This window comes from Halichoerus grypus, chromosome 10 (assembly GCF_964656455.1).
Source record: "Halichoerus grypus chromosome 10, mHalGry1.hap1.1, whole genome shotgun sequence".
NCBI lineage: Eukaryota > Metazoa > Chordata > Mammalia > Carnivora > Phocidae > Halichoerus > Halichoerus grypus.
In genome coordinates, this window is record NC_135721.1 from 7,166,600 (window position 1) to 7,189,728 (window position 23,129).

Below are 23,129 nucleotides of genomic sequence, written 5' to 3' on the forward strand. Positions count from 1 at the left end.
CTTTGAAATCAGTCCAGAGGTTGACTGTTTCTCCTCAGTGTCTACACCCTCACCCTGCCCTCAGCCCACATGTGGGCCACTTCAGTGGCCTCTTAAGTGATCTCCCTGCCCCCCCCCCCCGCTCCCTACATCGCCCTACTCCTTCCTGATCCCCCCTGCTCTACACATCCCCAGAGGGACCCTTCTAAAATATGAGTCAGCTGCTGTCACTCTTCTGCCTTCCATCTCACTGAGAATAAAACCTGATGTCCTTCCTATAATCCCCAAGACCTTATCCCTCATCTGGCCTGGCCGCCTCTCCGACCTCATGGCCTCTATCACACACCTCCTTGCTTTCTCAGGGCCACCTCACTGTCTCAAGGTCTTTGCACCTGCAGTGCTGATCCCCAACCTATCTGCATGGCTCAGTCCCCTGCTTCTTTTAAATCTCCTCTCAAATGTCACTTTTATTTGAGAAGCCTTCCCAGACCAGTCTGTCTAAAACAGCAACTCCCAGCGTGCCTGTGTGGCTCAGTCAGTTGGGTGTCTGACTCTTGATTTCGGCTCAGGTCGTGATCTCGGGGTCCTAGGATCGAGCCCCGTGTCAGCCTCTGCACTCAGCAGGGAGTCTACTTGGGGATTTCTCTCCCTCTCCCTCTGCCCCTCCCCTCTCTCTAAAATAAATAAACAAATCTTAAAATAAAATAAAATAAAATAGCAACTCCCACCTCCAACCTTTCCTCCTGTCTATTCTATTTTCATATTCTGCTATTCCCTGTGCCTAAAACAGTGTCTGGCACCTGCTCGGCACTCCTTTGTCTAAGGAATGAAAAAGTAATCGCTTTTTTGGAAGACATACGTGCTATGGAGACTACATTTTGAGAATGAATGTTTACAAATGTTTCCATTGGTATGAAAATACTTGGTTTTCTTTATCTTTGTGAGGTATCTTTTTCTGTTATGATCACCATAAAAAGGAGTATTAAAGTAAACTAAATTTAGGACAAGAACTACAAATCTCTGTATCACACAGTGTTAAGACAAGATTACTCTAATTACAATAGTACTAATATTTTCATTGAAAAGGAGGTTATTTAATTAATAATTTATATTTTTAGCTTATTTTGATATTTATGAGTGTCCTATAATATACATCATTAGAACAGTCCTGCGTGTGTATAATTTATACAAAAATACGTATCTGTATAATGGGGATATATGTTCAAAATTCTTTTCTGAGAGTTTACTGTCTAAAGGAAGAGGAATTTGGATAGGATTAGCTCTGGGGATGTATTTTAGGGTTTTGTTACATAACATTCTACTCTGATAACCAATTTCTGTGGCTTACCTATTACTTTGTAACAAACTACTATTATAATAACAAAGTATGTCAGAATTTAGTGTGGCTTAGAAACAATAACCATTTTGTTGACTTGGAATTCTGTCAGTCATGAATTTGGGCAGGACTTGGCTGGGTGGTTTTCTGTTCTACCTGGCATGGGGAGAGGGCTGCATGTAGCTAGTGACCGGGCTGGCTGGGAGATCCAAGAAGGCTTCACTCACGTGTCTGACACCTCAGTCCTCTGCGTTACCTCGCTAGTACACATGGCATGCTTGGGCTTCCTCACAGCATGGCTGTCTCAGGGGAGTCGGACTTCTTGTCGCTGGCTTTCAGGACAGCACATCTGAGGAAAAGCGAAAGCTGCAAAGACACTGCTTAGAAGTTATATAACACCATTGACTCAGAATTCTGTTGCTGAAAGCTGGCCACAAGACCACGGCCGATTCAAGGGGCAGGGAGATGGATCACATCTTTCAACGGGAAGAGTGGCAAAGAACATAAGTCTACTTTAAATCCACCACAGGCTTCTTTTGCACATCATGATTTTGTGAGATTCATCTATGTTGTTGCCTATAACAGGTATTCATTCTTTCTCATTACTGTATAGGATTCCATGGTATGACTATCACAACTTGCTATTGATTCTTCCATTGATGGACATTTGGTTGGTTGTAATTTGGGGCTGTTATAAAGAAAGTTTAATGAAAATACTTGTACATATCTTTTGGTGAACATATGTACTAATTTCTCTTGGGTATATATCTAAGGGTAGAATTGCTGAGTCATAATTAGCCTACAGTTAGCATTACTTCCAATTTTCCAAAATATTTCTGCCAATTTTCACTCCCATCAGCAATGTAGAAGACACTGAGTGTATCCATGTTTTTGCCAAACCTCGATATCGTCTTTTTAACTTTAGCCATCCCAGTGGATGTGTTGTAGCATCTCATTGTGGGTTTAATTTGCATTTTTCTGATGAGTCATGATGTTGAGCAGCTTTTCATGTATTCATTGATCTTTTAACTATCCTCTTTTGTGAAATAGTTTTTAAAGTCTTTTGCTTACTTTTTAATTTTTTTTATTGATTTGTAGTGGATATAAATATCTTGTAAATACCTTTTCTCAGTCTTTGGGTTGCCTTAACAATTCTGATGAAGTAAAGTTCTTAATTTTAATGAAGTCCAATGTAACAATCTTTTCTTTCATGAATAGTGCTTTTAGGATTGTGCTTTTCAGGAAATCTGTCCCATCTCAAGTCAGAAAGATATTTTCTGATTTTTTTTCCCTAGAAGCTCTATGGCTTTACTTACTATATGTGGGATTGTGATCCATTTCAAATTAATTTTTGTATATGGTGTGATGTAGGGGTCAATATTTTTTTCATATGAATGTCCAACTGATCCAGAATCATTTATTGAAACACTATACTTTCCCCACTGAATTTTAGTAGCACCTTTGTTGTAAATCAGTTTATCTTACATGTTTTTGGCTCAGTTTTTGGACTTTCTATTCTGTTCCATTGATCTTTTGGTCCATTCTTGCACTACTGTTTGACTTATATATTTTCTAATGTTAAACCAACTTTACATTTCTAGAATAAACCCAACTTGGTTTTGATTTATTAACCTATTTATATATATTGCTCAATATAACAAAGGACTTGCATTCAATTTGCTGATATTTTGTTTGGAATTTTTACATCTCTTTCTGAGACAGAACGGACTTTAATTTTTACTTTTCTTCAAATATCCTTGCCACGATTTGATGTCAAGGTTATGCTAGCCTCGTAAGATGTGCTGGTAAATGCACTCACTTTTCCCATTATTTAGAAGTCTGTGTACAGGGGCGCCTGGGTGGCTCAGTCATTGGATGTCTGCCTTCAGCTCATGATCCCAGGGTCCTGGGATCAAGCCCCGCATTGGGCTCCCTGCTCAGCAGGAAGCCTGCTTCTCCCTCCCCCAGTCCCCCTGCTTGTGTTCCCTCTCTTGCTGTCTCTCTCTGTCAAAAAATAAGTAAAATCTTAAAAAAAAAAAAAAAAAAAAAAGAATGTGTACGATGTGTACTATTTCTTTCCTAAACATTTGGTAGAATTTACCATCTTTAACTCATATGAAATTGGGGTTTTCTTAGTGAGGTTTTTTTATACATAGAATCTATTTCTTAAATAAATATAGAATTGTTCAGATTTTCTATTTCTTCTATATACCTTTCAGTAACTTGTATTTTTCTAGGAATTTGTCCATCTCATCAAAATTTCAAATTTATTGGCCTAGAGTTACTGGCTCTATTACAGAATTGAGCAATGGTTAGTGTTGACTTCTGTGTCTGTCACTTATGTGGAAACTTGGGTATAGTAGCTGCTTGTGCATAATAGCAGAGCTGGGGTCCTTGCTAGGATTTAAGTCCACCCTTATTAGGCTAGAAGGGCTAAACATATCTCTTTCTGATGTACACATTTTTTCTTTAGATATGTTAATATGTTCAATTAAGGTGTTCAATAAAATATTGGCCCAGACTCCTCAGTCCCTTTAAAGGTTTATTATCTCTGTTCTAATTTTATTTCCCTGTTTCCTCTTCTTGGGGTTACCTCAATGTTGCTCCACCATACCACCTCTATGTAGCTCAACTGTTTTCCAGAAATTTACCCACAGGGCGCCTGGGTGGCTCATATGGTTAAGCGTCTGCTTTTGGCTCAGGTTGTGATCTCCGGGTCCTAGAGCCCCCTGCTCAGTGGGGGGGTCTGCTTCTCCCTCTCCCTCTGCCTTCCCCCGCTCATGCTCTCTCTCTCTCTCTTTCTCAAATGGATAAATAAAATTTAAAAAAAAAAGAAAGAAAGAAATATACCCACGTTCAAGCTCACCTGCAGCATAAGGCAGAATTCAGCTCACTGAGCACTTCCGCCACTGATCATTTCCATCAGACAAAAAAATATCTGTGCCAATCTGATAAGCAAAAATGGTACCTGAGCCAGAGTTTTAAGACCTGCATATTAAAGCTTCTCTGTTAAAACCCTCCTCTAAGGGTTTTAACAGAGAAGTCTTATAGTCTAAGAAAACATTTTCTTGCAAAGGGCTGAGTTTGCTCAAAACACTCAATTTTCTGTGAAAGAATGGCCGGAAAAATCTGTGACTCATTTCTGTGTAACCACACGTCCAAAGTCTCAAATCAAGGTCCGTCAACTGTTTCAACTATTTTGCATATACATGAAAATCTTACAAAGTCATTCATCTATTCAACAAATATTTATTGATCACATCCTGTGAGCTAAGATCTGTTCCAGGCCCTGGATATATAGCAAGAAACAAAAAGACAAAGACAAACTTTCCTGATCTCGTATTTTAGTTCAGTACATTAACTCTTCGGTTGCGCATTCAGTACCGCCCCTTCCTGTTCTAATATTTCAACATATGAAATCAGGGCTGATCTAGAAAATAAAAGGCTTATGATCAAGCTTTTCTTAGGACAAGCTGTAAAGATAGGGAAGGTTTTTCAGTAAGAGTCTGAAGTTGCACAGAGCCAAGCCTGGCAAATGACATGGGCGACACAAATGGACAGGACATTTGTCTAGTGCCATGATAAAATAATGAGACTGACTGCTGCACTGGACTGGGGGGGGGGGGTCTCTTGAAGGCTGGGACTCTTTATCTCTCATTTCCCAACTGCTGGCACAATGCCTGGCATACAGTGGGTGTTTAATAACTTTGTGAAATAAATGAATTGACAAGTAAATAAGGAGTAAGTGAATAGAGAGCCGGTCGTTCTCTATTCTCGTCTAGTCCATGACTTTAAATACCATCCAGACAGAGAGGACTCCCGAGTGTGTTGTCTCCAGTCCAGAATTCACCTGAGAACGCTAGACTCCAGCACCAAATTGTCTTCTCATCCTACCTGGAGGTCTTACCAGCATCTCTAGCAGGTCCCAGATCGAACTCTTGGTTCCTCCTCTACCCGACTCCCAAACTGCTCCACCCACAGCCCGCCCCTACTCAGTGATGACTTCACCCTTCCAGAGCTCGGCTCAAAACTCTGGGAAGTCACCCTCGACTCGTTTCTTTCTCCTGCCGCGCGCTTCCTGTCCATCAAGTTACCCTACGGCCCTACGTTCACAATCTGCGTTTCTAGAACCTCTGTATTTCTCACTGTCTCTAGTGCTTTGACCTGGTTCAAGCTCCCACTGGATCTTGTCCGGATTATTGTACTAGTCTCCTGACTCGTCTCCTGCCCTCGCCCCGCTCCGTCTCTTCTCCCCACGAGGGTCACACTGGTCCGCCAAACAGAAGTCAGATCGTGCAACTCACCCAATCGCTTCCAAGTAAAATCCTCACCTAACACTAGTAGTATCCGATTCTAACAGAGGAGGGAACTGAGGCACAGGGCGCGGAACGCACCGGCTCTGCCTCAACAACCGTGTTCCTTCCTCCAGAGCCCCACGCCTCTCCCGTGCCGGTAAAGCCAGACTGGCGTGCACCCGGGGGGCGGCGCGTCCCCGCTGGGGAGGGTGGGCCGCCCCCGCCTCCCTGGCCGCGTGCAGGGGAAGACGGTCCCGCAGCGAGCCGAGCCGGGCCGAAGCCGCTCAGCAGTAGGCGCGCCCAGGTTCTTCCCGAGGTCGGCTCCGGTTACCTCGACCGGGGCAGGAATGAAGTGGGAGGGGGCTGCAGGGGGTGCGGAGCCTCCCTCCCGGAGCGAGCGGAGACGAGCCCGCGGCCGCAGGCGCCCGGAACCCAAAGCCGCGGTCTCGGTTTCCGCCCGGCCGGCTCCTCCGGCGCTCCCGGAAGCTGCCCTCCGCCCGGGTAACGGGCCCGGCGGGGGCGGCGGGGGTGGCGGGGGCGCCGCGATGGAGCTGGAGGAGGCGGTGAGGGAGCCGGGCGCCCTGCGGGCCCGGCGGCGGGGCGGGACGGGAGTGAGGCCGCGCGAAGCGGCCGGAGGACGCCGACTGGCCGTGGGGGCGCCCCTGGCCGGAGGAGGGCGGGCAGAAGGCTGCGGGGCGGGGAAAGGGATGGGGCTGGCGGGCCGGGCGCGCGAGCATTTTGGGGAGAGACTGGAGTTTCTGGCTGCGCGAGTTGTGGGTGAAGGGAGGGCGGGGCGTTAGTCCACGTGGGTGTGTTTCGGGAGGGGGATGGAGCTGTGGGTCTTATGGGGTGGCCACCCACATGGCCCATCCCCTGTCGGCCGGGCCACCCACAAGCTCCCTTTGATCCGGGGTGGGCGTGGGAGGTCCGGGTTGGCGCCCGCTGGCTCCGGAGCACCCAGCCCGCCTCCCCGCCCGTCTCACGGGGATCCTCGCCGCGCTGGGGTTTGGGCCTCTCCAGGGTGATGCTGGTTATCAGTACGGGGCCATTGCAAACTTTACCGACTTGTTGAAATAAACACGGCGTTCATTTTTGACATACTACATAAAATGCCGCATTCTTTGGCCGTATTAAAGGAATATTGGGCAATCAGATCAACGATAAGGTCAAAGAGCAGAGAGTTCGGGACGAGTAGTTTAGTGCCCATCAATGCAGGGTGATAGAAGGCCTTGCTCATTATAGATGCTCAATAAATGTCTATCGAAGGATGGACATGCTAAGTTAATGAAATTAGTAATTATATCTCACCATTAACCTGCATTTGCTGTGAGTAGGGATCATGTCTGTTCTGCCCACCACTGAATCCCCCGCACCTAGGTAAATGCCTAATGCATACATAGGTGATTCTCCTTATATTGCTGAATGAATAAATCGAAACTTGGAACAGCCCCCATAAAAATCTGATTCTTTTGTGGTATGTGTTTTTAGTGTCATTGAGAAAGTTCCAAATGGCATGCAATTTTTATTTTTAAAGTCTTTACTTAAATCTTGTCCTCTTTTTTCCTCAGGGCACTTTCCAGGAGTTTTATTAACTCATCCATTTTTTTCCGTTTTACCCCTACCACCTTTTCTTCTTTTTTTCCCCCTCACACACAGCGTATTTTAGAAACTTTTTTAAGGGCGCCTGGGTGGCTCAGTTGGTTAAGCGACTGCCTTCGGCTCAGGTCATGATCCTGGAGTCCCTGGATCGAGTCCCGCATCGGGCTCCCTGCTCAGCAAGGAGCCTGCTTCTCCCTCTGACCCTCCCCCCTCTCATGTGCTCTCTCTCTCATTCTCTCTGTCTCAAATAAATAAATAAAATCTTTAAAAAAAAAAAAAAAACTTTTTTAATCATTTAATTCCATTTCCAACTATTCAGAAGACTGAACCGTTCTTCTCTTTGTTTATAGTTAATCTCTCTGATACATTCTTTATTTTCTATGGTTTTTTTTATCTGTAAGGTAAATTGCAGGGAACCCTTTAGGTAGAACTTCAGGGTTTAGGTGCAATGTATTGAATATGGCTTGATAGTAACACTTTTTCTATCTTCTCCTATAGAAAGAGTTTAAAGAAAGATGCACTCAGTGTGCTGCTGTCTCTTGGGGTCTTACTGATGAAGGCAAATATTATTGTACTTCTTGCCACAACGTTACAGAAGTAAGTAACATATATCATTTACGAATCTGCTAGTGTTTTAAAAAATTACAGTTTTAGCCTGATATGTGGCATAGTTCCCAAATAATGTATTTCTGTCACTCCTGCAGTGCCCAAATTCCAAGAATGTAAGTAGTCTTCAAGTGCTTACACATGAGCTAAGGAATGAGTAATTTAGATTTAGGATGGGTTTTTGAAATGATGTTGAGCCGCATTTGTAAATAATTTCATGATTCAGACTGTGTAGTATAAGGGAAAATAATTAAAATTGTACTTAGAAGGTGAGGCATTTCTTTTTATTAGTTAATACTCATGTAAGAGTTTTTAATACATTGTGGTAGCTTAGAGTTTTGGAAGATGGAATGCTAGAAAGATTGAGGACTATTGGGAGTATTGGAAGTATACTTCATTGTCATTTTATCTTGTACAGTACCTTAGAGATTACAAAGTGTTTTCTTATTCCTTATTTCATTTTCTCCTCATAACCACGTGTGAGATACACTATTATGCCTATCCGTTGATGGGGCAAGTAGGGCTCACGAGTTTGAGTGAGCTTGCCAAAGTCACACAGGTATAAAGTGTTGAGCCAGGCTGTGAACCTGAGTCTTCTGACTGCAGTGGTCATTTTACCCCATTACACCTGCCTCTTACACTAGAGCTTGTCATGCTGTCTTATGTGTAACCTTGGTCAGTGAGGCCCCCTTTACACTGGGAGTGTGAGGTCCTGTTCCAGTTACCACACATTCAGGGCAGTATAACCAAAATAATCAAGGCTGTGGACAGTCTGCTACTGGACAGGCTGAACGTGCCAGGACTCCTCTCTGGAAAAAGATTTGCTCAAAGTCTACAGAGCCAGGAAGGAACAAGTATTACATTTACCATATAGACTTAAGAAAGGCAAATTTGGGACAGATGAAAGTAACTGTGTAGACTTCAGCTTTTGGCCAAGATGGAGTAACAGGAACCAGATTTACCTTCCTACCTTAATCAACTAGAAACTTGAACAAAATATATAAAACAACTAAAAAAAAAATTTCCTTTGAGGAAAGTGGCTAATTCACCTTGTTGCTCACACAGAGCTTTTTTTTGAAATAATCATTGTTCTTCAGTATGCAGCTGAAGTTCTTATCCCTGGTTCCCACTTAAGTCACACAGAATATTAAAAAAATGCTAGCTCAGTGAAATTTTGTGGGTGGTGGATATTTCATTATCTTGTTTATGGTGATGGTTTCGTAAACCATGTATATATATGTATATAGATAGATAGATACACATAGAAGTATATGCATATGTATACATATCAACTCATACACTTTATTTTTTATTTTTTTTTACGATTTTATTTATTTGTGAGAGAGTGCATGCACATGCAAGAGAGAGAGCATGGTGGGGGGGGGGGCAGAGGGAGAGAATCTCTAGCAGACTCCGAGCTGAGCGCAGAGCCTGGTGCCAGGCTTGATCTCACGATCCCGAGATCATGACCTGAGCTGAAACCAAGACTGTGACGCTTAACCAGCTACACCACCCAGGTGCCCCAAGAATGTAGCATTCCTGAAGATGGGCAGCATCTATATATAGGCCAAGAACCCAACTCAGTGCCTTCCCATATGATAGGCAGAGCTGTGTATTGTACAACTTCAGTGGTTATTCTTGGCTTTATGGTACCCCAGGCGTGTTCTTCATGTAGGATATGATGTGATCCATGCTGCCTGGTTTGTGGTGCTGTAATGTGGCAATGTTGATATCCAGTGGGTGGAGGATGGCCAGTGGGACGTAGTTCTAGCTATGAAGAGTAGAGGTCATGATGCAACTTTCCCTATTTTTCTGCACCCTCATTGCCCTCCAGCTCTTAGCCTGTTTGTAATTCTCAAGCTATGGATACTCGCTATAATCTGGAAAAAGGCCTTTTGAATTAGTAAAAGAACGAGAGTGTTACATTGGTGTATTTTAAACAGGAAAACCTTTTTCAGGTCTTAAATCTGGCCAATTTAGACAGTAGATGTTCTTGTAGGTATTTCATAAAGGTGTAGGCTAGAATTATGTGAGTTCAATAGATTTTTATGATTATAACATCAGATTTATTGTAGAAAATTTAGAAATTAATGAAGATGAAAGCTAAAATCATGAGTCATCTTGGGGCACCTGGGTGGCTAAGTGGGTTAAGTGTCTGCCTTTGGCTTGGGTCATGAGTCCAGAGTCCTGGGGTCGAGCCCTGCATCGCGCTCCCTGCTCAGCGGGGAGTCTCCTTCTCCCTCTCTCTTTGCCACTCCCCCTGCTTGTGCTTTCTCTCTCTCAGTGAAATAAAATCTTTAAAAATAATAATAGAAATAAAATCACCAGTAATCTCAGTAAACAACATTTTAATCACTTCCTTTTAAACTCTTTTTTGCTATGTATGGAAGGGAAAGGGGATGTGGGTGAGCACTTTTGAATCTTCTGTCTTAATTAAATATTTTCCTGTGTTATTCTAAACATTTGTGGACAGTTTTATTGCCTGTATATATATCCCACAATGTAACCATTTAGTAATTTAATTATAGATCCAGTTTTAGATATTTAGCTTTTTCTAGCTTTTAGTTATTTCACATTTTATTTAGTCCAGATTTTAAGCCTTTTTATCCCTGCCTACTCTTTATACATTGTACCGTCTTTGTAGGGTAACTGCTTTGGTATGTATTCTGATGTGTCTTATGTTTTCAGTGTGGCCAACCCAGCCCACCAGAGTGACTTCGAATGTGGTTTCTGTGACTAGAGGAAATACATCCCCCAAATCCTATTGTTAAAGATGTTTCTTTTACTCTTAATGAGGGCTCAAGATAAACTTCATTCCAATCTCTAAGTTTAGAGAAATATATAAATGTTGCCTGCTGGTTAAAAATCTTCACCTCTCTTCCCTCATTGAGACTTAATTCTTTTATTTTGGTTGTGAGAGAAGCAGAATCTTAGGTACCAGCCCTTGAGAGCACTTGGAGTTGAAGACTATGGGATGAATTGTACTCATTATTGAGTCATTCTAAAATTGTGTAGGTTTGATTAAAAATAAAAAGTAGTACTTTTATAATTTCAGAAATGAAAATTATATTATTCAAATACATAGAAAAGGAGGATGAAACGAATCTGTATGTAGCATAGTGATTGCTGGTTACAATAAATACAGTTCTCCTAATTCTGGAGTGTGTTTGGATGGAGGAAAAAGGGAACAAATTTGATTTTACCATTAGGTTTCATTTGAAAAAATTAGAAAGTGACTTAAAATAAAAGTTTATTCATTTGCCAGACTTTTATTTAGTGTTTACTGTGTTCCAGGTACTGTCTTGAGTAGTGAAAAATTTTGAATGAAAAAACAACGTAAAAGTTAACCAAAATGTTACAGTTGATGTAATTTTCCCAAAATGTTACTGTCCTTGGTCCTGGCACTCACAGTTTGGTTCACTGTACTTCCCAGAGCATGCTTGGAAAAACCTTTTGGGAGATGTAAAACTATCTTTTTAATGGTCTGTCTGTCTCCTGCAGAGATCTAAGGAAGTCATAAACACTGGGGCTATCCCTAATACTAAAATACAAGCCATCAGCCGGGGACTTAAGAGAAAAAGAAAACTTGGTAAGCCCTTTCTTCATATGTGCTTAGGGATGTACAATGGAATCTTAAGTAGATTCTTGAGAAGTTGCCAGAGTTGTAAACAGGTCATCCAAAGTCGACTTAAAGTGGGTAATCGTTGATGGTAAAATTGGAAGTAAATGTCTTTAAGCATATCCTGTTTTTATCCTGCTTATGGTTGTGAGTTGCTTTTCCAGTGGAGCAACTATTATACAAAAAATCTTAATGGAGTGTATTCCTCCTTATCTGTTGGCATATGTTTCTCTGTTCTATGTCCTCTATTCAGAATATGATTTTCTGTGCTTTTAAAGAAAAATGCTTACTTTCTGAAATGGTTCATGTATGGAATTGTCAGGTTAGGCAAGTTCAACGTGATGTTCAACTTTTAGAAATCTATTTCTCACATTGAATTTTGAACACACCCTTTTAAAATAGGAAAATTATTTTCCTTAAAATAATCTCAGCATGGGTGTGCTTTGAAAGGTAATCTACTTCATTAATCCAGTGAGTACATATAATTAACCATTATTGAGAAGATTCTGAGGTAAAGTCTAACTGATGCTTTTTATTTCTGTGACTACCTAGGGCCAGATTCTCCAGTTTGAAATCAGGCTAATGATAGTGGTGGATTCTTATAGGTGAGGTAGCTTTAAGGACGCACACGCATGAAATACAGACATATAAGTGTTAGTGAAATATCTCTATGAAATACGTTGATATTCTTAGATGAGTAACAGAGAGAATGCCTAAATGGCAACTCGTGTTTCTGTTTAACCTTTAACAGTGACTATTTTTATTAGGCTAGAAGCTGGTTACTTTTTAACTAAATTTTATTAGAGTAAAACTTGATTAATTTGGATTTGACTTAAGTAACTAAAATGTATAGTTTCAATTTAAATTGCTACAGTAAATTTAGGTACTTCAAATTAGCTGTCAAGTATCTTATATTCAACTTCTTTGACCCTGCATAGTTTCTTCATCTGTAAAATGAGAATGTAATACCATTTGTCACGTAAAACAGAAACTCTGAATTCAAAATACGACTTTACCAGTTTATAAGAGCCGTGTTCTGGAAGAAGAGTGCACACAGATACAGTTTGAAGAGTTTAAACTTGCGCAACTTCAGAATGCATCAGAATTAGAGGCTTTCTCTTGTACTTATATATAATCCAAGAAATTGAGGTAGTCAGCAGGGTGAGGAGTAGGAGTCCTGTGACATTCTGCAGGGGAGGGGGATCTTGGGGTCCTAGGAACAGACTTCATAAGCTAAGTGTAAAAGGTGCTGATAACATGTTTTTCAAAGAGTTGTAATATTTATCCAGCAGGGAGGAGTAAAACATTAGGCTCTTAACAGATGTTAACATTTTCTTTACCTTCTAGTTCTCTTTAAACACGTAGCTCTGTCTGTGGTGGTGGCACATTTCTTCACAGTCTCTTAGGGTTATTTTGAGGATTAAAGAAAAGGACGTGTTTAAAATACCTAGTACATCCCTGATGCCTAGGCAGGGCTCAGTAAGTATTAGTTTCCTTGCTTCCAGTGTCTCCCTGTAGCCTAGAACTGTTTCCAGAAAAGCAGAATGCCATCGAACAGTTTATTTTCTCTGTATGTTCTTGTTGCTCTTTCCTGCACTCCTGGACCATCACATCTTGGCTTTTGTTCATTCATTCTCTAAATACTCATTGTTCCCTTTCTTTGTGAGTTGGAACAGAGGAGGGGAGAACCAGAGGCTGAGTATTGAGCACTCTTTCCTTTAGGATTCTGCTGGGTATTGTCCAGTACAATACATTTCATTGTTCAGTACATACTTTTAAAACTTACTTCATTTTTTAAAATGGTGACTATTCATTTTTCTGCCCTTTACATTAATATTTCAGAAAAATTGTAGATAATTTAAAATATTTAAAATCTGAAAAATAAAAATGGGGTTTAGCTTTAGCATTTGTGTACCTATTTGCCAGATTGGAAATGGGAGTATAAGGATGGAAACCCTATTCAGGAATACAGGACAATTCCAGCTGTAGTGTGTAAAACACAGTTATAACTCTGTAGTAGCGTGTAGGAAATAGGAGTGTAAATGTCTGAACCATGCTATTTGTCATTTAGAGAAAGGCTGGGATTGGTATGTGTGTGAAGGTTTTCAGCAGATACTTTATCAACAAGCAGAAGCCTTAAAGACCCTTGGAGTAGGCCCAGAATTAAAGGTAAGTCCATTCGTGTCTAGATATTAGCCTTACATTTTGTTTGAAGAACAATAAGATTTGGAGTGAAACTAAGGAGAAAAGTGGGGTTATCAGTAATGACACTAGCTCCTGGAAGAATCATTTTTTTCTGATGTTTTTGCTTTCATCCTTTTATTAGACCATTAATTCCCAAAGTGTGTTCTACAGGATATAAGTAAGCAATACAACCAAAAGAAAACCAAAAAGGTTTTAATCTTCAGATATTTAGGAAAGATTGGGTTAAATAAAGTAAAACAAATAACTTTGCAGACTATTTGGTGTCTTTTCTGTGTTAATGTGCTTGTTTGATTTCCAAAGGGATGTAGTATACAGTATTCACAATTTGAGAACAAAATCCTGTAGTGTGTGTATATGTATGTAGCATTGATCAGGACTTGAGTTCCAGAATGCACTTTGGGGAATAATATATTAAACCAGTGGTTCTCAACCTTGAAAGTGTACCAGAATCACCTGAAAGGCTGTTAAAACAAGATTACTGAACCGCATTCTAGAGTTTCTGATTCAGTATGTCTGGAGTAGGGCATTTCTAACAAGTTCCCAGGTGACACTGAGACTGCTGGTCCAGGGACCACACTTGGACTTTGCTGCCCCTCCAGAATACCACAATATCCCTGCTGTTGTGTGAATTTCATGTTTCTTCTTCTGGTTGAAGCCATTTCAGGAATTCCTTAAAAAGCCAGTTATTTAGGGGTGCCTGGGTGGCTTAGTCGTTAGGCGTCTGCCTTTGGCTCAGGTCGTGGTCCCAGGGTCCTGGGATCGAACCCCGCATCGGGCTCTCTGCTCGGCAGGAAGCCGGCTTCCCCCTCTCGCACTCCCCCTGCTTGTGTTCCCTCTCTCGCTGTCTCTCTCTCTCTGTCAAAATAAATAAATAAAATCTTAAAAAAAAAAAAAAAAGCCAGTTATTTAGCAACAAGTGGTTATTGCACACTTGCTTAGTGCCCATTATTGGAAACCAGGTGCTAAGAGATCCAGCCTAGTTGGAGAGAGGGTTTTATGCATATGTGGAATGAGTAAACATGAAATGATAAGACGATGTGATCATAAGTGACATTAAGGGCAAAAAGAGAAGGTAGAAAGATCAATGTGGACTGAAGTCACCAAGGAAAGATTTATAAAGGAGCCTTTGCTGTTCAAACCAGTGTTTGGGGCAAGCCAGCAAGAATGCCCTCTAGGTTGATGCATGGCGTAGGAGGACTCTGGGCTGACCCTGAAAAGTATTTTAGGATTTAAAAATACAAAAACATGAGAGACCAGATGGCACCCATGGTGGTAGTCTGGGGGTTTGTGAAACTGGTTTCTTTCAAGTCATCCTATGTTATAAATGCTTTGTAATTTATAATTTCATATAGTTATACCAAATAACTACAGTAGGGTTTATTCCTATATAGTTTTCTACCCACTTCATCAGGGTTAATTCTGAAAACAGTTTGTCTGAAATTAGCCAATGAACATAACTGTTTAGACCTGACCATTTAAATGGCACAGGAATGGCATTATGCTAAGAACACAGGCTCTGGAATCAAAACTAACTCCAAATCCTATTAATGGATTTTCTACTTATTGGCTGGGTCATTTTTGGCCAATTTACTCAGTTTCTTTAGTGGTAAAATGGAGATAGTAGTTATCTTGCAGTGTTGTATTAGAGCTAATGGATGCCTCATACCTAGTAGGTGATGAATAAATAGAAAAGTTGTTTTGTTTTATTATCTTATTTTACTTCCATTTGGACCCAATAGCAGCTTTGCCTCTAACTAGAAGTGTGGTCATGTATAAGTTGCTTTCTTTCTCTCATTCTTAATATACTAAACTTACAAAAGGAAGGGATTCAACTAGGTGATCTTTATGGAATTAGTCTCTTCTTTAAAAATCTAAGATTATGAAGAATTTATTCAGTGTTTCCCATATACCTGATTTTATGATGATAATTCTTTTTATAGGTAGAAAGGTAAGAATACATTTAGATGGAGGGCAATATATAAAGTATAAGTGGTATAGATGTACCAGTATATTTGTCATAATCACTACTCATTTCCCTTCTACCTTAGAATGAAGTTTTACATAATTTTTGGAAGCGCTACCTTCAGAAGAGCAAGCAGGCATATTGTAAAAACCCAGTTTATACCAGTGGAAGAAAAGCTACGGTAAGTCACAAGTCTGAGAAGCAGGATGAAAAGCCATTTCTAGTGTGAGGTAGAGATGAAGACAGGTTCAGCCTCCTCTGGATTTACGATGCTTGTCAGAGAATTGTCAGTGAAGAGGTTTCTCTTATAGTCCAGAAGGACAGGGTCACTGATCTAGACATTGGAATTAATTTTGACTTCTTATTTGACTAGTTGAAACAAATTTGTAGTTAAGTTCTAAATAGAAGCTTAAGGACTTTCCATTAATTATAGTATTAGAAAAAAATTTTTTTTGCGTGTTTTTCCTTTTGCTTGGAATACCCACCTCCTGGTATTTCATGATTCGGCTCAGTTATCTCTACTCAGCAGTCTTTATGTGAAGAAAATAAGTCTGGATGCCTCACCACCCCCTCCCACATCCCCCAGAGCATTTATATTTTTAGTTTGCATTTTTTTTTTTTAAAGATTTTATTTATTTGTCAGAGAGAGAGCACAAGCAGAGAGAGCGGCAGGCAGAGGGAGAAGCAGGCTCCCCGCCGAGCAAGGAGCCCGATGCGGGACTCGATCCCAGGACCCCGAGATCATGACCTGAGCTGAAGGCAGACGCTCAACCAACTGAGCCACCCAGGTGTCCCTTTAGTTTGCATTTAACTGCTTTATGAATGTGCCATGGGACATTTTACTTGGGGTAGGAGAAGATTCCACCACTGAGAAAGGCAAGTTTGATAAACTGATAGGTTTGATGTGTGGTGCTTAGTCTCCAGGGCTGAGAAGAGATTCTGAATCTATTTGACACACATTTCTTAAGAGCTTGGAGACTTGGCCCAGTGTTTCCTTGTTTGGTTGGGGTTGCCTAGGTTCCGCATGCAGAGTTGAGTGATCCAGGACTGAGAAACCCAGGTCTGAGAGAAAGGAATAAGTTCTGAGAATGAGAAGTTTAGAGGAGCTAAGCCGTGAGAGAGACAATGATGGAAGGGGGACTGACCTAAGCGATTAGTGTAGGAAACTTCCTTTTTTAATCTGGGACAGTGCATTTAAATAAACTCAAGAGGAATAACTTGAATTTACTAGAGCAGACAATTTTATAATGATAGAGTTATGAAACATTATCCTCTCTTGATTCAGGAGGCAGGTGCTTCTCAAGAAAAACAAAAGATATGGGGCGCCTGGGTGGCTCAGTCGTTAAGCGTCTGCCTTCGGCTCAGGTCATGATCCCAGGGTCCTGGGATCGAGCCCCACATCAGGCTCCCTGCTCCACGGGAAGCCTGCTTCTCCCTTTCCCACTCCCCCTGCTTGTGTTCCCTCTCTCACTGTGTCTCTCTCTGTCAAATAAATAAATAGAATCTTAAAAAAAAAAAAAAAAGAAAAAGAAAAACAAAAGATGCTATGTGGTTCTCAGGTGACACTTTGAAAGAGAATAGAAAAGAAAGAGCCATCCAGGCTATTAAGAATCTGATCTTGGGGCACCTGGGTGGCTCAGTTAGTTAAGCATCTGCCTTCGGCTCAGGTCATAACCCCAGGGTCCTGGGATGGAGCCCCATGTCAGGCTCCCTGCTAAGTGGGGAGTCTGCTTGTCCCTCTCCCTCTGCCCCTCCCCCCCTTGCACACACACACACACACACACACACACACTCTCTCTCTCTCTCTCAAATAAATAAAATCTTTTTCAAAAAATCTGATCTTTAGAATTACATAGCTAAGGTATTGGTTGGTTATATTTGTACATTGGGGGTTTGCCTAGCACATAGAAAATTTGAATCAGAACCTGGAATTCTCTCTGACATTTTAACATTTTTAGGTTAACTTAAAATATTTAAAAAGGTTTTGTTAACTTGAATAAACACCTGTCTAAAGTAATATTAGCATCACACTAAAATCTTCTTGATGAATAAATAAGCAGTAAGCACAATTTTAACCTGATGTACAAATTGGTAATATAGTGTTTATTGAAGAGTACAGCTATTTTGAATATACTCTATTTTGGTTTTTGTTTGTTTGGATTTTGTTTTTTTTTTTTTAGATTTTATTTATTTGACAGAGAGCCCAAGCAGAGGGAGAGAGAGGGAGAAGCAGGCTCCCTGCTGAGCAAGGAGCCAGATGTGGGACTCGATCCCAGAGCCCTGGGATCATGACCTGGGCCGAAGGCAGTCGCTTAACCGACTGAGCCACCCAGGTGTCCCATACTCTATTTGAAAGGAACAAGTACTTTTAAGTTAGAAGCTTAGTCTTTGGGGTGCCTGGGTGGCTCAGTTGGTTAAGCTTCTGCTTTCAGCTCAGGTCATGATCTCAGGGTCCTGGGATCGAGCCCCACATCAGGCTCCCTGCTCAGCAGGGAGTCTGCTTCTACCTCTCCCTCGTCCTGGCACTCTCCCTGCTTGTGTGTGTGCACGCGCATGCTCTCTCTCTCTCTCTCTCTCTCTCTGCCAAATAAATAAATAAATAAATAAATAAATCTTAAAAAAAAAAAAAGAAGAAGAAGCTTAGTCTTCTCCAGTATGGTACTGGCACCAAAACGGACACATAAATCAATGGAACAGAATAGAGGACCCAGAAATGGACCCTCAACTCTATGGTCAACTAATCTTCAACAAAGCAGGAAAGAATATCCAATGGAAAAAAGACAGCCTCTTCAACAAATAGTGTTGGGAGAATTTGACAACTGCATGCAGAAGAATGAAACTGGACCGTTTTCTTACACCATACACATAAATAGACTTAAAATGGTTGAAAGACCTAAATGTGAGATAGGAATCCATCAAAATCCTAGAGGATAACACAGGCAGCAACCTCTTCGACCTCAGCAGCAGCAACTTCTGGCTAGACATGTCTCCAAGGCAAGGGAAAGAAAAGCAAAAATGAACTATTGGAACTTCAGCAAGAGAAAAAGCTTTTGCACAGCAAAGGAAGTAGTCAACAAAACCAAAAGGCAACTGACAGAATGGGGGAGGATATTTGCAAATGTCTTAATCAGATAAAGGGCTAGTATCCAAAATCTATAAAGAACTTATCATACTTAACACCCAAAGAACAAATAATCCAGTCAAGAAATGGGCAGAAGACATGAACAGACATTTCTGCAAAGAAAACCTACAGATGGCCAACAGACACAGGAAAAGATGCTCAACATCACTCTGTATCGGGGAGTGATCAAAACCACAATGAGATACCATCTCACACCAGTCAGAATTGCTAAAATTAACAATTCAGGAAACGACAGATGTTGGTGATGATGTGGAGAAAGGGGAACCCTCTTACACTGTTGGTGGGAATGCAAGCTGGTGCAGCCACTCTGGAAAACAGTATGGAGGTTCCTCAAAAAGTTGAAAATAGAGCTACCCTACGACCCAGCAATTGCACTACTAGGGATTTACCCCAAAGATACAAATGTAGCGATCCAAAGGGACACCTGCACCCATTGTTTATAGCAGCAATGTCCACAATAGCCAAACTATGGAAAGAGCCCAGATGTCCATCAACAGATGAATGGTTAAAGAAGATGTGGTGTATATATATAGAATGGAATATTACTCAGCCATCAAAAAAATGAAATCTTGCCATTTGCAACGACGTGGATGGAACTAGAGAGTATTATGCTAAGTGAAATAAGCCAATCAGAGAAAGACAATTATCATATGATCTCATATGTGGAATTTAAGAAACAAAACAGGATCATAGGGGAAGGGAGGGGAAAAATAAACAAGATGAAATCAGAGAGGGAGATAAACCATAAGAGATTCTTTTTTTTTTTTTTAAAGATTTTTTTTATTTATTTGACAGAGACACAGCGAGAGAGGGAACACAAGCAGGGGGAGTGGGAGAGGGAGAAGCAGGCTCCCCGCTAAGCAGGGAGCCCGTTGCGGGACTCCATCCCAGGACCCTGGGATCATGACCTGGGCCGAAGGCAGACGCTTAACCAACTGAGCCACCCAGGCGCCCCAAGAGATTCTTAATCATAGGAAGCAAACTGAGCATTCCTGGAAGGGAGGGGGCTGGGGGGGACGGGGTAACTGGGTGGTGGACATTAAGGAGGGCACGTGGTGTAATGAGCCCTTGGTATTATATAAGATGATGAATCACTGAACTCTACCTCTGAAGCTAATAATACACTATATGTTAATTAATTGAATTTAAATTAAAAAAAGAATTGAAAAAAAAAGAAGCTAAGTCTTCTCAAATATTCAGTAATTTCTTCATGCTTTGAATGTGACTGCACCAAGATAGTAAGAGGCCTGCATCTGAATCCTGGCTCCACTACTGTGACTTGTGTGATCTTGGGTGAGATAAATTACTTAAAACTTCCAGAAAAAATGAACAAGCAATTATTATAAATCAGGGTAGGGTAAGGGAGATAGAAAATGGTGTGGCAGGAAAGGGTGCTATTTGTGATGTGATCAGGGAAGGCCTCCCCTCCCTGATCGGGAATCTTAGGTGAGAGTAAGCCATGAAGGATATCCGGGGGAAGAAATGCAGAATCTCAGGCCTCACCCAGACCTACTGAATCAGAATCTGCATTTTTAACACAGTTCCTAGGCGCTTCCTGTGCACACTAAAGTTTGAGAAGCCCTCTTCCAGATAAGACATGGTGGTGGCTGGGACAAGGTGGTAGCAATGGAAATGACAAGTGCTAGGATTCTGGATAAACTTTGGATAGGGTCATCAGAATTTCCTGATGGGTTGGATGTAGGGTGTGAGAGAAAGAGGAGTCATCAAGGTTAACTTAAGTTTGGGGCCTGATACAACAGGTGGAACCAGAAGATCTGTAGTTCCATTTTGGACACGTTAAGTTTGAGACAGCTGGTAGACATCTACGAGGAAATTCCAAGTACTTAGATTTATAGGTCTTCAATTCAGGAGCGAGGACTCTGTTAGAGATAAAAATTTGGATGTTGTTAATGTACATTATAATCATCACATCTTAAATGCCATTGTTTGGAAGATACACCATTATTTTAAATATCCCCAAGAAAGAAAATAATGCTGCAAATCAAACTGTGACATGCCATTGGTTGTAAGATACACCCTGATGTCAGGGATACTAAAATATGGGGAAAAGGCAGTACATTTTAGAGTCGAAAACAACATTGTAGGTAGTGTTTAAAACCACAAGACCAGATGACATCACTGAGGAGTGAAGACAAGGGGACCAAGGACTGAGCTCTGGGCCACTGTCGGATGAAGATGTCTGGGATAAAAGCAGAACCTACAAAGAACTCGGAGGAGCAACTGGTAAATTAGGAGGAAGCCTGGAGAGTGAGGGGGCATTCTGGAATCCAAGGAGCAAAATGTTTCAAGAAGAGGGGATTGATCAACTGGGAAATGCTGCTGCCTGGTCAGGAAGGAAAAGGGCTAAAATTGGATGAGTGGAACAGTGGAGTCACAAGTTTGATTAGAATGATGTATAAGATAGACTGGGAAGAGAGAAATTGGAGACGGTGAGTCTGGATAACTCTTCCAAGGCATATTGCTGCAAAGAAGTACATAGAAATTATATTGTAGCTGGAGTCAAGCATAGTTTTTTTTTTTAAGTGGATAAATGATAGCATATTTGTGTACTGATAGAAATAATACAGGAGAGAAGAGATTCTCAATGCAGAGAGGGAAAATAGAAATGAGGGATAATCTTTGAGTAGAAAGGGTGGGATTGGGTGCCCAGAGGGAGAAACTGGCTTTTTTTTTTTTTTTTTAAGATTTTATTTATTTATTAGAGAGAGCATGCACAAGTGGTGGGGAGGGGCAGAGGGAGAGGGAGAAGCAGGCTCTCCACTGAGCAAGGAGCCCGACATGGGGCTTAATCCCAGGACCCTGGGATCATGTCCTGAGCCAAAGGCAGTTGCTTAACCGACTGAGCCACCCAGGCGCCCCAAAACTGACTTTTTAGATGGCAGCTCGGATAGTCCACCAGAAGAATCAGACAGAGAGTAGAGTATGTGGTCAAATTCCTGGCAGATGGTTGTCTACATAAGCTTGTGGACGTTTTCTTCTGTGATTGCTTCAAATTTCTCAATGAGTCCATGCTTGTCTGCCAGTTTTATGGTGTACCTTGTCTCATATGCTTACCTGTAGAGGGGGGAAGTACTTGACAGATGGACGTTTTCTTCTGTGATTGCTTCAAATTTCTCAATGAGTCCATGCTTGTCTGCCAGTTTTATGGTGTACCTTGTCTCATATGCTTACCTGTAGAGAGGGGAAGTACTTGACAGATGACACAAGCATCTCATCCCTGATTTTTTTTTTTTTTTTTTTTTTTGCTTTATTCTCTTGTGAGTTTCCTTAACATGAGTCTTACCTCCTCTTGATAAGATTGAGTTTCTTGGTCTGCGTGGCTGATAATGTGACTTTTTAACTGTGATCAGTTTCCCCAAGGTTATGTCAGCTAATGAGGCCTTTAGATAGCCAGCCAGCTGACCTTTCTTAGGAACACTGTGACCACCATTTCAACAATACATATGTGAAAAATTAAACAATGGTATCAGTTAGTATATCCTCGTCAGTTAAGTGTTATAAATAGTAAAGTGCCACAGGAGTTCAGGAAATCGAGAACTCATTGAAGAAGAGTTGGTTGGAAAGACTGCATGATAGAGTAAATAATGAATTGGAGAGAAAGAGAAGAAAGGCTAGTCTGGGCAGGAGAAATGGAATTAACAAAGATACAAAGCAAAAATTCCCAGGTAGGCTCAGTGAAGAGAAGCCAGCATTGTGCAGGAGTCATTATTGATGTTTTTATTGGTGTGGCTACTAGGGCTACAAGAGAGATGTTAGTTAGAGGGAGAAGGAAGCCTGATGTGTCTGCTGGCAGCCTGTTCCCTTGCTCACCCTTGTCTGTAGCCTTTCTCCAGAAGTGTTCCAGGAACAGCTGGGGAGCACATTGTAGAGGTAAAAGTCTTTTAGTTTTAGGAATGGCAGATGGTTGCAGTTCTCTAGAGTAGTTTACTTTATGGTGTTTCAGATGGGCAGGACTTGGAAGCTCATGGAAATTAATTGCATTTTAAATTCCAATGTAATAATTTTATGTGTGATATTTTGCAAATAGGTATTAGAAGATAACCCAAGTCATTCAGACTGGGATAGTGAGCCTGACCTGCTGAGTGACTTTAGCTGCCGTTCTTTTGTTGAAAGTGGAACAGACTCTCAGCCTGATGGCCGCACTCAGAAGCCTTTCCCCATCAGCAAAGCATCACAATCAGGTAAAAATGAGAATCAGACTATCTGGAATTTTAAAGCTGATAATGCGCCTTAAAAATAGTTTAGTCTAATCTTTTCATATTGCAAGGAAAGGAACTTGGCCTAGCAAGAAAGAATGATTTGCTAAATCATTTGGCTAGGAGAAAGGTAAATTAAATGAAATCTCAGTGCAATTTTTAAAAAGG

General features: G+C 41.2%; 1 protein-coding gene across 4 annotated transcripts in view; it reads left to right on the forward strand.

Moving 5' to 3' along the window:
• The first annotated feature begins 5,830 nt into the window (after positions 1 to 5,830).
• The window catches only part of TAF1B (TATA-box binding protein associated factor, RNA polymerase I subunit B), a 68,341-nt gene continuing 51,042 nt past the window's right edge, over positions 5,831 to 23,129 (forward strand). For 2 of the 4 annotated variants that reach the window (XM_078055956.1, XM_036097546.2), the window contains exons 1-6: positions 6,082 to 6,173; positions 7,708 to 7,806; positions 11,317 to 11,404; positions 13,506 to 13,603; positions 15,688 to 15,783; positions 22,793 to 22,946. In XM_078055956.1, the coding sequence (XP_077912082.1) occupies positions 6,156 to 6,173; positions 7,708 to 7,806; positions 11,317 to 11,404; positions 13,506 to 13,603; positions 15,688 to 15,783; positions 22,793 to 22,946 (553 nt within the window). In that variant the 5' untranslated portion in view covers positions 6,082 to 6,155. Of the gene's footprint in view, positions 5,927 to 6,081; positions 6,174 to 7,707; positions 7,807 to 11,316; positions 11,405 to 13,505; positions 13,604 to 15,687; positions 15,784 to 22,792; positions 22,947 to 23,129 lie in introns of those variants that run through there. The other 2 variants (XM_078055957.1, XM_078055958.1) reach the window with 2 other exon arrangements.